At 33.1% G+C, this 13566-nt stretch overlaps 2 protein-coding genes across 2 annotated transcripts in view; both read right to left on the bottom strand.

Moving 5' to 3' along the window:
* LOC126749218 (uncharacterized) overlaps positions 1-13566 on the bottom strand; it is a 504530-nt gene that overhangs the window by 353945 nt on the left and 137019 nt on the right. The window lies entirely within an intron of this gene.
* LOC126749219 (piggyBac transposable element-derived protein 4-like) lies at positions 7522-9136 on the bottom strand. The gene is made up of 2 exons (XM_050458904.1): positions 9033-9136; positions 7522-8974 (listed from the first exon to the last, which is right to left on the bottom strand). Exons 1-2 carry the CDS (start codon positions 9033-9035, stop codon positions 7961-7963), a joined length of 1017 nt encoding a protein of 338 aa, XP_050314861.1. The 5' UTR covers positions 9036-9136; the 3' UTR covers positions 7522-7960.

Raw genomic sequence — 13566 nt, 5'->3', positions numbered from 1 at the left:
AAACAGATCCTTGAATCGTTGGAACGTAGTCCTGGTACGAGTACACGAAGAATTGTTGTACGCATTGGTGCTCCTCACGTAAAGGTATGGCGGACATTACATGAGTAAGGTTGGCATCTATTTCATGTTCAACACCTGGAACCCAATGATCTCGTTAGTAGACTTGAATTTTGTCATTGGGTAAATCATTAATCTCAATCAATTTTATCAATACTATTCACTGATGAATCAACCTTCAGTCGCGACGGTATTAAGAACACCTATAACTGGCATCGGTGGTCTGATGAAAATTCACATGCCGCTACTGAATATAACTCCAATATCGATTTTCCATAAATATGAGGTGCGGAATTATTGACAGAATGTTTCTTGGACCCGTTGTATTACCACAACGTCTTACAGAAGCCTTGTATTTAATTTTTTTATAAGACAATATACCAATAGAGGGTATTACAGCCATTCTATATTACAGCCGCCAAGTGACATAATACTTGAATAATGAAAACTTTCACAAGACGTTAGATCGGCCGCGGTGGTCCCATCATTTGGCTATCAATGTCGCCTTGACCTTAGCCCCTAGATTTTGGATTGTGAGGATGGCTGAAAAATAAAGTTTATCAAGAAAAAGTAAATACTCGAGACGAGTTAATCCTTAATTTTGCATCGTGTTGCCCGCATTAAGGAATGTCATGATGCCCACCAAAGAACTACACTTGAAGTTTCTTTATTCCTAGAGTTGAGAAGTCTGCTGAAGTATTAACAGTGAATTTTCATTTATTTGTATTGAAAGTTAATAAATAAAAATTGCCATGCTCTCACACTAGCATTAAATTCAAGTAGCTGTATTTGAGCCACTATTGAGATTAGAATATATCTTTATATGAACTATTTTGTTCAGAATTTTAAATACTACAACATACCAAAATATCCATCATTCCTCCCCTATAATCCCCTGTATAAATATCATATTTTACACTATTTCTCTATTATTTGAAAAACCATTTGCATGCGTTTGCAAAGCGAATGCTTGAACTTATCCTTTTGCAGAATAATGTCCAGAATAAAGCCCTCTGCGTAAGCTATTCTGTAGTAGCAATTATTGTTATAGATTGACGTCCTTATCGTAGTAAATAGATTTGATTAACATAATAATTTACGAAATATCAAAAAGTATTTTAATAATACAGGGTGTTTTAGAACCATGGGATCAAACTTCTAGGGGTTGTTCAGTGCAACAGTAGAATGCATTTGAGTATAAGAACCCATGTCCGGAAATGTATCACTAGGCCACTACGGCCCTAAGACGCGTTTAAATTTAGAAAAAATATTAATTACCTAAATAAGATCTGATGCATTTATTTTTACCTGTTGTATATGATACCATCACAACAATTATTCAAAATGTCTTCCTCCAACCTCAATACACCGATTTAAACGCCGCACATGATTTCGGCGGACTACACTAAAAATTTGATCCTCGTTTTGAATGATTTCAAAAACTGCTGTTATTCGTCCAATTAAGTCTAGCTCTGATTCTACTGGAGTTTTGAAGACTAAAGACCTTACATGTCCCCACAAGAAAAAATCAAGTGACGTTAAATCGGATGACCTAGAAAGCCAAGAAACTGCTCCACCTCTGGCAATCCAACGGTGCCCAAACCGCGGAGCCAAATACTCGCGTACTTGTACAGCAAAGTGAGCCGGCGCTCCATCATGCTAAAAGCACATTTGCTGTCTAACGTTTAGTGGAACATTTTCAAGGAGTCCTGGGAGAACTTCATCCAAGAATCGCAGATAAATAGGTCCTGTTAACCGTTCCGGTAGAAGGTATGGCCCAATTAAATAATCATCAACAATGCCTGCCCATACGTTGACAGACCAACGATTCTGATGTTTTCTTGGAAAAATTGCATAAGGATTTTCTTCGTCCTAAACATGGCTATTCCTACTATTAAAAATACCGTCTCTTGTGAAAGAGGCTTCATCGATCCACAAAACATATCGTAAAAAATTTGGTTGTGCAATGATGTAATCCAGAAGCCATCGACAAAATTGAACTCTAGGATGATAATCGGCTGCAGTCATACTTTGAACCTTCTGGAAGTGGTAAGGATGGAGTTGTTGCTCGTGTAGTACCCGCCAGACAGAAGCGTTACTCGTATTTATATTCTTAGCGCCGTCACGTGTGCTATTTGATGGTTCATCGGCAACTCGATGAAACACCTCTTCTTCAAATTCGACCGTTCTTACGGTTCGAGCAACACCAGTATCATGCATCTTGGTCTTAAACATGCCTGTCTCAGCGAGCCGCCGATGAACCGCATTAAACTTTTTGTACTCCAGGATGCTGTCGTTCGGGATAACGTTCATGATACAACCGCGATGCTGCTCGTGCATTGCAGTTTGTTGCTCCGTATGCCAAATGCATATCCACCAATTCTTGATTGGTAAAGTTTTCCATTAGCAATAAATGTCTAAAAATTGTAAGCTATAAAATGTTTAAACATGACATTGAGAATTGACATTGATAAGCGTTGATTTTAAACAATTGTTGTTATGGTATCATGTACAAAAGGTAAAAATAAATGCATCAGATCCTATTTAGGTAATTACTGTTTTTTATAAATTTTTACGCGTCTTAGCGCCGTAGTGGCATAGTGACGCATTTCGGGACATGGGTTCCTATACTCAAATGGATTCTTCTGTTGCACTGAACAACCCCAGAAGTTTGATCCCATAGTTCTGAAACACGCTGTATAGTTATGTAACGAAACCTCAATCTAGTAGTAGGCTAGGTGAATTATCACATAATAATTAATTAATCTAATAAAACAGACAATTGACAAATAAACTAACCTTAAGGATAAGTTGAAAAAGTCCTTTTCAAAAACTAACTTATTTCTTTTAAACTTCTTACCTTTAACTTCAAGAAACATAAATCAGCCACAAAAGTTTTCCAGAAATTTAAATAAAAATGTTCGAGCCGCTTCGGGAAAACTCAAACAAGAACCAATTTTTAGCAGTCCGACGCTTTCTCAGTGCCCTGCGCAAATATTTTTAGATTAACATCTTAAGTACGGACCGAATGAATGTCTTCGTTAGAGAATAAATTTGTAAACATTTTATTAAATTTCAAAATAGCAATTAAAACACAATACAGAATTCTAATAATAAAATTGACACTCTTTATATTATATTTAGCATTTTATTAAAAAATTAGGTTAAAGAATTTGTAATAAACAATAATAATGTAATGGTATAATGAAATTATTTTTACACTTTTCTATTCAAAATATATCTGTATTTATAGACTTATTAAGTAAGTAATGAAATGATAAATAACAATATTATTAATATTATACTGTAATATCACTGTAGTATTATATAAGTGCAATATAATACTACAGTATAAAGACATAATTTTTATTTTTATTAATGTTTCATAAAGAAAAATTAACTAAATTTTTATTATGACTTTAAGTAGGCACAATTGTAGCAAACTTGTGCATATTTATATTGGCACAAATTAGACTAAGTCAGATACGAAAGTCCGGCAGAAACACAAAGCGACTTCTGTAAACTGACATAAACCGCCTGAATCACGAGTATTCTGGCCTGAAAACAGTGGCTGCAGGCAAACCGCATAAACATTAAATATCGTCTCGATTTAAAATAAATAATCATTAGTGTCATGATAAAACAACTTAATTTACTATAAACTTAAACGAATCAATCTGAACCAACTTTTGAATAAAATAGAAAACAGCATATAAATCAAAGCATAATAGTGCGGTCTAGGCAAGTTAAAGCATTTAAGATGCTTTAATTTGGGATGGTCTGGTACCTAATAATAATCGTGTAGGCACCACTGAAAATTGAAATATTTATTGGGTCGAAACTTTTGTAATTTATGGTATTATTTATTAATTACGCTTTCATAAAGCCATTTATTTTAGACAACGTAACGATATATCTTTCGTTTTCATAATTATGATTAAAATGACTATATAGTTTTTCGAAAAGATGTACATTCTTTTCGAGCATCACGTCATCTAAAACTAACTTGACTTATTCGCACTCTCTTCCTCCGGACTCGCTTCCAGCACTGTTGTTGCTCTTTTCCATTGTTTATTTGTTTGTGGGCTTCTTTTTATTTTTAGATATAATCTCAATAATGGGCTTATGGATTCAAAGGATTTTATTTTCTTTGGGAAAGGTTTATTGAGTATTTAATTGAAATTTTATGGGGTGGTTTAGAGCTATTATAGACTACACCATTACAGACTTTATCTCTCTAATCTCTACTGAAAAGTTTCCTGTTTTCAATTTTTTCAACTGAAATTCGTGTGTAAAAAGTTTTTATCAAAGATAGGTGGGCTTTGACGCGCATAGTTAGCTCCTAACATAATTTTTGTTAAACTTGTGTTTAACTTCAATGACACCCTGTGTAGTTGTTTTCTCATGCCTCATTCCTTATGCATAATATTGCATATGCTATTTTATATTCTTCTATATATGCTTTATTAATAGTCTTTCATTATTTACTTCTAGATGGTAGATGGGGTTTTGTTTCCATAGATATTTAGTCAGATTTTTTATAAAATTATAAGAATTAATTTGTGTTTTGACTTTAGGATCCTCTACAGGTATTTCATGCAATAAGGTATTAGTGAATTGTCGATTTGTTATTCTGGTAATTATTCTCAAATGTACTTTTCACCACGAACACAAAAAATGCAATTTTCGATTTCAAAAGCAATTACGTTCCATCAAGATAGTGATAAGCTCAAATATATGTTAGCATGTTCATATTTATACTTATTATTGTAATCTATATCAGGATATAGAAATTTAACAAATAAATTATGTTATTAAGGATTTAATCTGGAGATACAACTGCACCCTGAGGTTTGCTTAATGCCAAGAAATACTGCAGAAGAGAAATGTTCGGGTTAAGCAGATTTTCAAATCCGCCGCACCGAATATTCATTTGTTGTTTCAAAAGGGATTGGTGTTTAGGACCGGCTTTAATTGAAATGCAGCATGTGTACGTGCATGCAAAATTTTTTACTTCAAATCCTTGTTCAGCTTACATAAACAAAAATATGAAATAGTACATAAATGTACCTATATCCTGAAATTATATAATTTATTTTTGTGAACGCATTAAGTTTAATACTTTAAAAGGATTAAAGCGCAACCGTTGCAAAAAACTTCATAGCGAGGCTTGTTCTTGTTAAATAGTTTTCGCCGAAACTCAATAAAAGCATGCCCACTTAACATTTCCGTCAAGTTAAAGTTTAGCCTTTAATTTGAGAGAACGAGTTTTGTTGTAGTGATAAATAAACCTACTAAACTTCCACTCTCCGAAACTTTTCGACTTTACCTCTTTTCATTGCTCAGATCATGTCGTCACTGCCTCAGTACTTTAACGCCCGCATTTCTCAAAAGGCAATAGCATTAAAATAATAAAAGTGATGCCGTAGCTTCTGAATATAAAATATTACCTTTCGGCCTTGATGACGCTTAAGTTGGGGTAGCAATATTGTTGAAATAAACCTACTTATGCAAAATAAATCTCTCTGTATAAAAGAAACGGAGATAAGCTCCGGGCTAGAAGCTTCATTGTGGATATAACATTATAACTTATTTTTGTTGAGCGTTTTAATATAAAACGGACCAGAGAAACCCTAGTAATTTAAGATCTTATCGCGTACCGCTTCAAAATTTCTAACTGAGGCCAATTAGTCTGCTAATTGCACAGTTGATTTTTATTATTTAAATTGGAGGATTAATGCCAATTATATTTAAAAAAATTGTGCATAATATTAAACGTTTACGGTAAATCGGTTATCTGATTGACATCACATATTAGCGTGATAACTAAAGCTTAAAAACCAAAGTGTATAATGTTAATTTATAAAATATTTCTAAAATAGTTGGGTTTGATTTAATTTAGTTGTTAATTTTTATCTATTGTAATAGAATAAGGAATTTTAAAATTTGGTTTATTTAATTTTTTAAAGCAAGATATTTTAAAACATCATGAAATTTTAATTTTTGAATTAATTATTTAATTGCCACATTTAAATTTTTTAATTTGATTACTTTTAAAAACGCCATAACTTTCAGAAGTTTATTTTGATTAACCAGTTAGCAATGCGTCAGACCAAACTCATTACCCCCAATTTTCTCGAGAACTATCGCTCTAGGTGATGTGATCAGGAGTACTTTTTTTTTGGTAAAAATATGTAGTTTTCAAAAATTAAATCCACATTGCGATGAAAAAAACTTCAAAAAAGCTATTCACCAAATAACCCCCTAAGCCCGCAAAAACTACGCTTTCCGATTTTCTAAATAATTTCTTAATATTACCATTTGATTTAGGGTCAAAATTTATAGCAGATAATGTTTTTTCGAAATTTTGTCATGTTTTGTAAGCCTACGATTTAAAGAAAAATATGTTCCTCACGTCAGTGACAATATTCATTTTACTGGTTCCCGTTTGGATTTACCTGAACCAAAAATTTGGTAATTTTTCAATTACATTTAATTGAATAATTCAAGATTATCTTATTAAAATTTTTCGAAACTTTGCACGAGGGTTTGCCAGATTGGTCTCTTCAAAAAGTTATCTTACATTTTTTTTGTAAAATGTACAAGGAAGCCAATAATGGACCCCCTTAAAATTTACATGGGATTTCCTATGTTCCGCTCGGCGACGCATCACCCGGTATTATTCGTCTATACAGTGAAATTTAAATCAAGGTACAAATAAAATTGTACTGAATAAAATAGAAAAAATATTTTCTTCTCTCGGTATAATTCTTTTTTAAAGGTATTAGTAAATCAAATAAGTTTTTGTGTAGAACAGTAACTTTTATCAAAATAATTGACAAAATAACAACACACCTACAAACAAATTACACCTAAACAGAAAAGAAAAGAAAAATGCCAAAAAGAATATTTTGATAGCCTGCCATTTTGCCGTGGGTAGAAGTAATGACAATAATATTCTAAGACCATAAGCTATACACTAGGAGCTTTGGATGTATTGCTTGACCTCCCGTTCTATTTAATTTTATTTATGGCGGCAGGAAGCCATTTTGAAGTTTTGCAAAATGGGCTAGGGATCAAAAAGTAGTAGGTTGCTAATGATGTGTGCAAAAATTCAAATTTTTATATAAACATATTAAAAAAATAAGGGGGAAGATTAACCCTCCATTAACCGCGTCATAGTTCCTCACGCCGCGCCGTTACTCGCGCGGTGTCTAAGAGACGCCAAGGTAACTAATATGTGATTGCCTCTTGTATTATCGAAAAAAAGTCCAAAATTACTGTAAATATTTATTTTACATTAAACAAAGATATTAAATAAGATATATAATGAAATATTCACGAATTAAACTGGGTTTAATTTATATAAATGTATTTCAATATTGAACAGATAATAATATGTAATGTCCACAAAATCAAATAATATAAAATGCCAAGATAACAGAGACATTAATATAACCATTTTTAACTCAAGATAATAATTTAAACTGCAAAGTAATCGATGAGTAACATAATAAAATAATATAAAATTTAAAAAAATAAAATCAATAATTTTTTTAATTGCAGGAGTGGCAGGTGTAGTTTGCATGTTCTAGGCAAATATAATTTTCACACTTTATACAGGTATATTTAGTCATACGATTTTTTTTCCGACCGCAAATATAACACCTTTTCCGGGTACCAGAAGCCTCCATTCTGGACTTCTTACTCGTCCCTTCCCCTCCATTCGGTTCCGCATTGAATAAAAAACTGTCATCGGCCAGCGGTTAGTGTCTCTAGACACCGAATAAGTGGCACAACGTTTATCTACAACGTCAACACTTTTGTCTCATTGTAGAAAGTTACGATATCAGGTTTTTTCTTTTCACCAGTTGTAACATCAATGGCTGAATCATGGTGCATGCTAGAGAATAGAAGCAAGTGAGTTGTCGCCGGTAATATTTCTTCCACTACCACTCAGTGGGGCACATAGTCTTTTTACTACAGATATAGCACTATTGTCAACTTTGTAAGGTCCTACAGGTTGCACCCTAACATATATTCCCAAATTGGTAGTATAAAACATTTTAGAATCAACAAGGGCTAATATCTTTATACCATAGTTTGATGGCTTGCTCGGAATGTATTGTCGAAATGAACACTTGCCCCTGAACGGTAGCAACATTTCGTCGACTGTGACATACTCACCAACAGAATAATTTTGTTGGCACTTTTCAACAAACATTTTAAAAAGGTCTCTTATAGGAGCCAGCTTGTCACAGATTTTCCGTTCATTCCGCGTTTCTTTTTCATCAAACCGCACATTTTGCATGGGGAAATGAAATCTATTTCGAGACATTGTTATTCGGAGAAGCTCAATGCCAGAATTATCAATAGCCCAAAGGTCTGCTGTGTTTAGTCGACTATTCCTATGGAATTCTGCCATATACAACAAACCAATAAATGCTTTAATTTCAGACAAGTTGGTTATCTTGTAGTCTCTCTCTCTGCTATATGAATCCTTCTTACTAAAAATATACTTATTAGTATTACTGACAATTAGGTTTAATATATCGTCGTCAAAAAAAGCACTCCAACAAGCTAAAACAGATCTTGCATTTCTAGCTGCACCTTTGACCCCAGGCAAATGGCTGACAATATTATGTAAACGAGTTCTTACGTTCTGAACAGGCATCTGTAGTTTCCATCTTGTTATTTTATCTTTTCCCAATATCATTTTAACCACTGGTTCTTCCACCTCTTCGTCATCTTCACTAGATATTTCTTGTTCTGTATCTGAGCTTTCCAACTGATTTTCTACGGCGTCTTCTTCACCTTCACTATCCTCAGCATCCGACAATACATTGCTGTCGTCTTCAGCTAATTCCCGCAGAATTTCTGCATCTTTTTCAACAAGTGGATCAAAAAATCTCTTTGACTATAAAAAATTTTTATTAAACACTACAAAACAATACAAATATGTAGTTATAACTTACCATTTTGCGAAAAAATCGATGAACAATATTTTAACAAAAGTACTCGCGCGGCGTCTGACAGACTCCACATGTAAAAATTCGCTAATAACTTCACTGCGTTTCAACATAGACTATTCTCATGCAAGCCGGCAAATAATCGTAATGCATGTGGAAGGTACATGACCGCTGACAGCGCTATCAGTCCAAACTTAGAATTTAGGCTAACAATATGAATGGCGTCTACTAGACGCCGCGCGAGTAGCGAAGGGTTAACAGCCGCCCTGTATATGCTTTCTTAATAATCTTTCTTTCTTTATATTATATAGTCTTTGCTTCTTTTCTTTTTCTTTTTTTTGTATCTTTAAGTCTACTTGATTAATTGAAAACTATATTAGTTCATCGGGTTAAGGCTTGCATCTCTATTTGTTGCAGGATTAATTACGCTTTAAATGGGATCTGGAGAATCCTAACTTTTGATTAAGACCCTATTAATTAAGATTTTATTTTATTAAGATATTTAAATTACCTTATTAGGAATTTTCTTTTAAAACTTCATATAAAATTATAATAATAATATTCCATTTATTTCAAATCACATAAGAATTACATGAAATGAAATAATGTCAACAAAACATGCATTAGGATTGGGAACAATAGTGTCTTAAAGAGAAAGGCTCCAGCTTTACTAACAAATCCTTAATTACAACCTTAAACCTTCCAACTGATACAATTCTTTTTATGTGTTCTGGAGAGAGTTTATACATATATTTAATTATTATATATTAGTTGATGTTAGATTAATACTTTTATACATGCATAATTTGGATATTTTCTATTAGTGAAAGTTTATAAAGTGGATACTGAAAGTTTAATGTCCTTGTGGTATAATTATGCTCTGTTTTTGATTGGAAAAGGTGTTTAAAAAAAAAAACATTAAACATTCAAATATATATAAGGAATTACGGTCATAATATCAAAATCTCTAAAGCCTGACCTACAACTTTGAAGAAAACCCATTTGTCTTGCAATTTTTCTTGCAATTTTTACCAACCTTTTTTGAACAATAAAAACGTATTGTAAGATGCTACCTTTTCCCCAAAAAATTATATTATATTTAACAATAGATTCAAAGTTAGCGAAGTACAGAGTTCTTAAGTATTTTTCATTCATGTATTTTCCAACTATTCTAATACCATAACAAATAGAATTTAACTTTTTTATTAGCTGGTTTATACAATATGACCAGTTAAGGTGTTTATTGATGGTTAACATCTTGGCATTTTCGCTTACATTTAAATCATTAGCCAGCCATACACAGACGTTATTTTGCACGGTTTATCGTGTCATCTCTAAAAATACGTGGAAAATCATGAGCCTCGTTATGCGCACGCAAAATGATAGATCGGGAGGAGATTTTAAACGTGCATTCCGTTGGAGTGTGGGGAGTACTGCTTACGTCGAGTTCTGTACCCACACTCCACACCACGTCAGGGTCTTTTAAAGTTACTACGTATTTCAAGTAGTTGCTATTTTAGATTTTTATTATCACTGATATGCGTCACGCCACCAAAGAATTCTTAACAGAATTCATAGAGATCTATAGGTCTCATCCAGCATTGTGGAAAGTGAAATCGAAGGAGTATGTGAATAGAAACTTAAAAAATTTGGGATATGATGCACTAGTGCAATTTTATCGCAAGGTGCAAATCTCTGGTATTTCGATTTATTAATGTTTACCCGAGAACATGAGTTACCTACAGAGAGTGTTGATACTATGGCGAACAGTCCGTCATCCTCCGAAGAGACCTTTGCTTTTGAGACCGGTGATAACCTTGAGGAAAACGCTACACAAAATAGCCAAATTTCTTCAGTTGAAGAACAACAACCACGTGCTGCTTCTAGAAAGGAGAAGGAAAAAGGTGAAAGCAATGAATGTTGTACTTCACTTACTCGCCATTCGGCATTGTAATTGATTTCGTGAGAGGTTGCATTTACTGAATCCAACGCATTCCCACTAACATATGATCTTGCTTTTCTCTTTAGAAAGTTATGTACACATATAGCCATTATAAAGTAACAAAATTTATTAACGGCAACGTTTATAGGCGTATGCAAAATTCGAAATCTGGCTGCAATCAAACCGAAAACATTCTCAACAACATTTCTTCCCCTTGATAATCTGTAATTATATAATCGCCTTTCATGAGTAAGATCCCATTGTGGAAATGGTTTTAAAATATGATCATGTAAAGCAAAAGCTTCATCTCCTATAAACACGAAGTTTAAATTTGCAGTAGTATCTGTAATATGAGGCAAATTAAGTCGATCTGAAATTAAATGTCTGAAAAACGTTGTGTATCCTAGTACTCCACCATCGATAGTCGACCATTTTTTCCAACATCAACATACAAGAACTCATATTCTGCGTTTACGATCGCCATTAACACAATACTATAAAAGTTCTTATAGTTATAATACAATGTGCCTGTATTTGGTGGCGGAAATATGCGAATGTGTTTTCCATCGATGGCGCCTCCACAGTTTGGTATCTGCCATTGTGAGTTAAAGCCTTCAGCAACGATTCTTCAATCGTCTTCACTTGACGGCATCTGAAATAAAAGAATCAATACGAAATTTATTTTCATTAAGTTACAGCAAAATTATTAAAATGTTGTTAAGTAGGTATTACTAGTATTTTGTTGAATATGTGATTATCTTGTTAAACTTTTATAATTGGGTTTTTATATCATATTAATAGTTATTTGTTCTAATTCTTTGGATAACTTTTGAGAATGTGACTTTACTTTACTCTTTTTCTTTTCTTTTCATTCTTTTAGGTTTGTTTGTGTGTGTGTTTTTTTTTTAACTATATTTTTCATTGTTTTGCAACTGTTTCCTGTTATTGGGCAAGTTGCCTGTTGGAAATAAAGGCTTATTATATAAAGGCTTATTATTATTACTAGTATTTTTGAACCTTTTGGCTAAATAGCTTATTTAGAATTAATAAAACCAATCAATCAATTTTTTTTTAATTGTTGACGTTCCAACTTGTATTAACTTTTATAAAACTGACTAAAACGTCTTCAACTTTTAGTTAGTCTTCTCATACGGCATGTTTTTTATCATACAATGATTTTTTTATTTTACAGATTTTTAAAACACCTGTCAAAAGAGCAAAGACGAAGGACGCATTGAAAAACTGTGATAAAGAATCAGAAAGTACAGCTTTCGGCAAATTTGTTGCCACAAAACCTAGAAAGTTGTATAAGAGTCAACAGATGTACGCTGAAACCCTGATTACAAAAATATTACATAAAGCTGCTCTAAATCAATTAACTAAAGACACTAGTATTTTCGACCTTCAGTCTCAAAATCGAAATACTTTTTCTTCGCCCAGTTTGCTATCATCAATAACATCTTCACCAGCACCATCACCTGGAAGTCTGGAACCTCAGGAGCAGCCACAAAATGCAGGACAGTTGGTATCAGATTTTTCAACGTATTTTAACATGTAAAATAACTGATATAAGCTTGAATAAAAAAAATATTCTAAACGTACCTTCAAGTAATCCTTATGTAATACCTCATATAGAGCTCTGCATGTGTCGGGTATGATGCGTCCTAAAGCTTGAGCAAATATTCTTGTAGTGAATTTAAGATCTTCATAACTACGTCCAGTAGCAAGAAAACGAAGAGTGGTTATAAGTCGATAGATCTGCAGGTATACTTTGTCTCATTGCAATATCTTGTTTACTAAGATATGGTCGCATTAAACTCAGAAGTTCATCAAATGTATTGCTCTCCATCCTTTTTAAAGTCGCCTGGATCATTATCTCCCAATTCTCGCAAAAGCGACATGTGACTATATTTTTCTCGCTCAGCCAGCCATTTTTTCTGCCATATACGTCGTTTTTTCTTTTTATTTTTCGTGGTTTCCACGGCCAGAACCGCATATGCAACAATACAAATTTTTCTCTTTTTATTCATTTCACAGTCAACAAACCACAAACATCGAAAATTAACTCGAACTACTCGAAGGCATAGCGTAACTCGTCGCGGAACGAAATTTCACGTTGAAAATTTGTGCATGATCACATGCAGTTTCAAACGACACGATAAATGACACTTTTTGCCTAGACACATACGATTTTTCCCTTGACACTGATGTACCACGCGCAATCACATGCTAAATCATTTGGATACTTTTTCAAGTGTATGGTACTGACGGTCTTTTTACCATGCCGTTCTTTCATGCATGATAACCGTCACATCTTAACACGCCACGATTTTTGAAACGAAAGAATGTATGTGCATGGCCGACTATTATTGTCAAATTCCATTTGCAAAGGCTTTTGTATCTTACATTGCTTTTTTCAAAACATTAAAATACTTGTTTTTTCTTTGTTTAAAATTAATCTATTTGTATCAAACCAGTATGTGATCTCGTCAAAGAATTCTTTTCTTTTATTTAGTAATTCTTTTAATGATTTACCAGTAATAATAATATTAGCGTCATTAGCATATTTAACAATTTTCTGGCTAAGAGAATTTATTA

The sequence above is a fragment of the Anthonomus grandis genome, chromosome 22 (genome assembly GCF_022605725.1).
Source record: "Anthonomus grandis grandis chromosome 22, icAntGran1.3, whole genome shotgun sequence".
NCBI classification, from domain to species: domain Eukaryota; kingdom Metazoa; phylum Arthropoda; class Insecta; order Coleoptera; family Curculionidae; genus Anthonomus; species Anthonomus grandis.
This window is presented reverse-complemented; position numbering and strand designations above follow the sequence as displayed.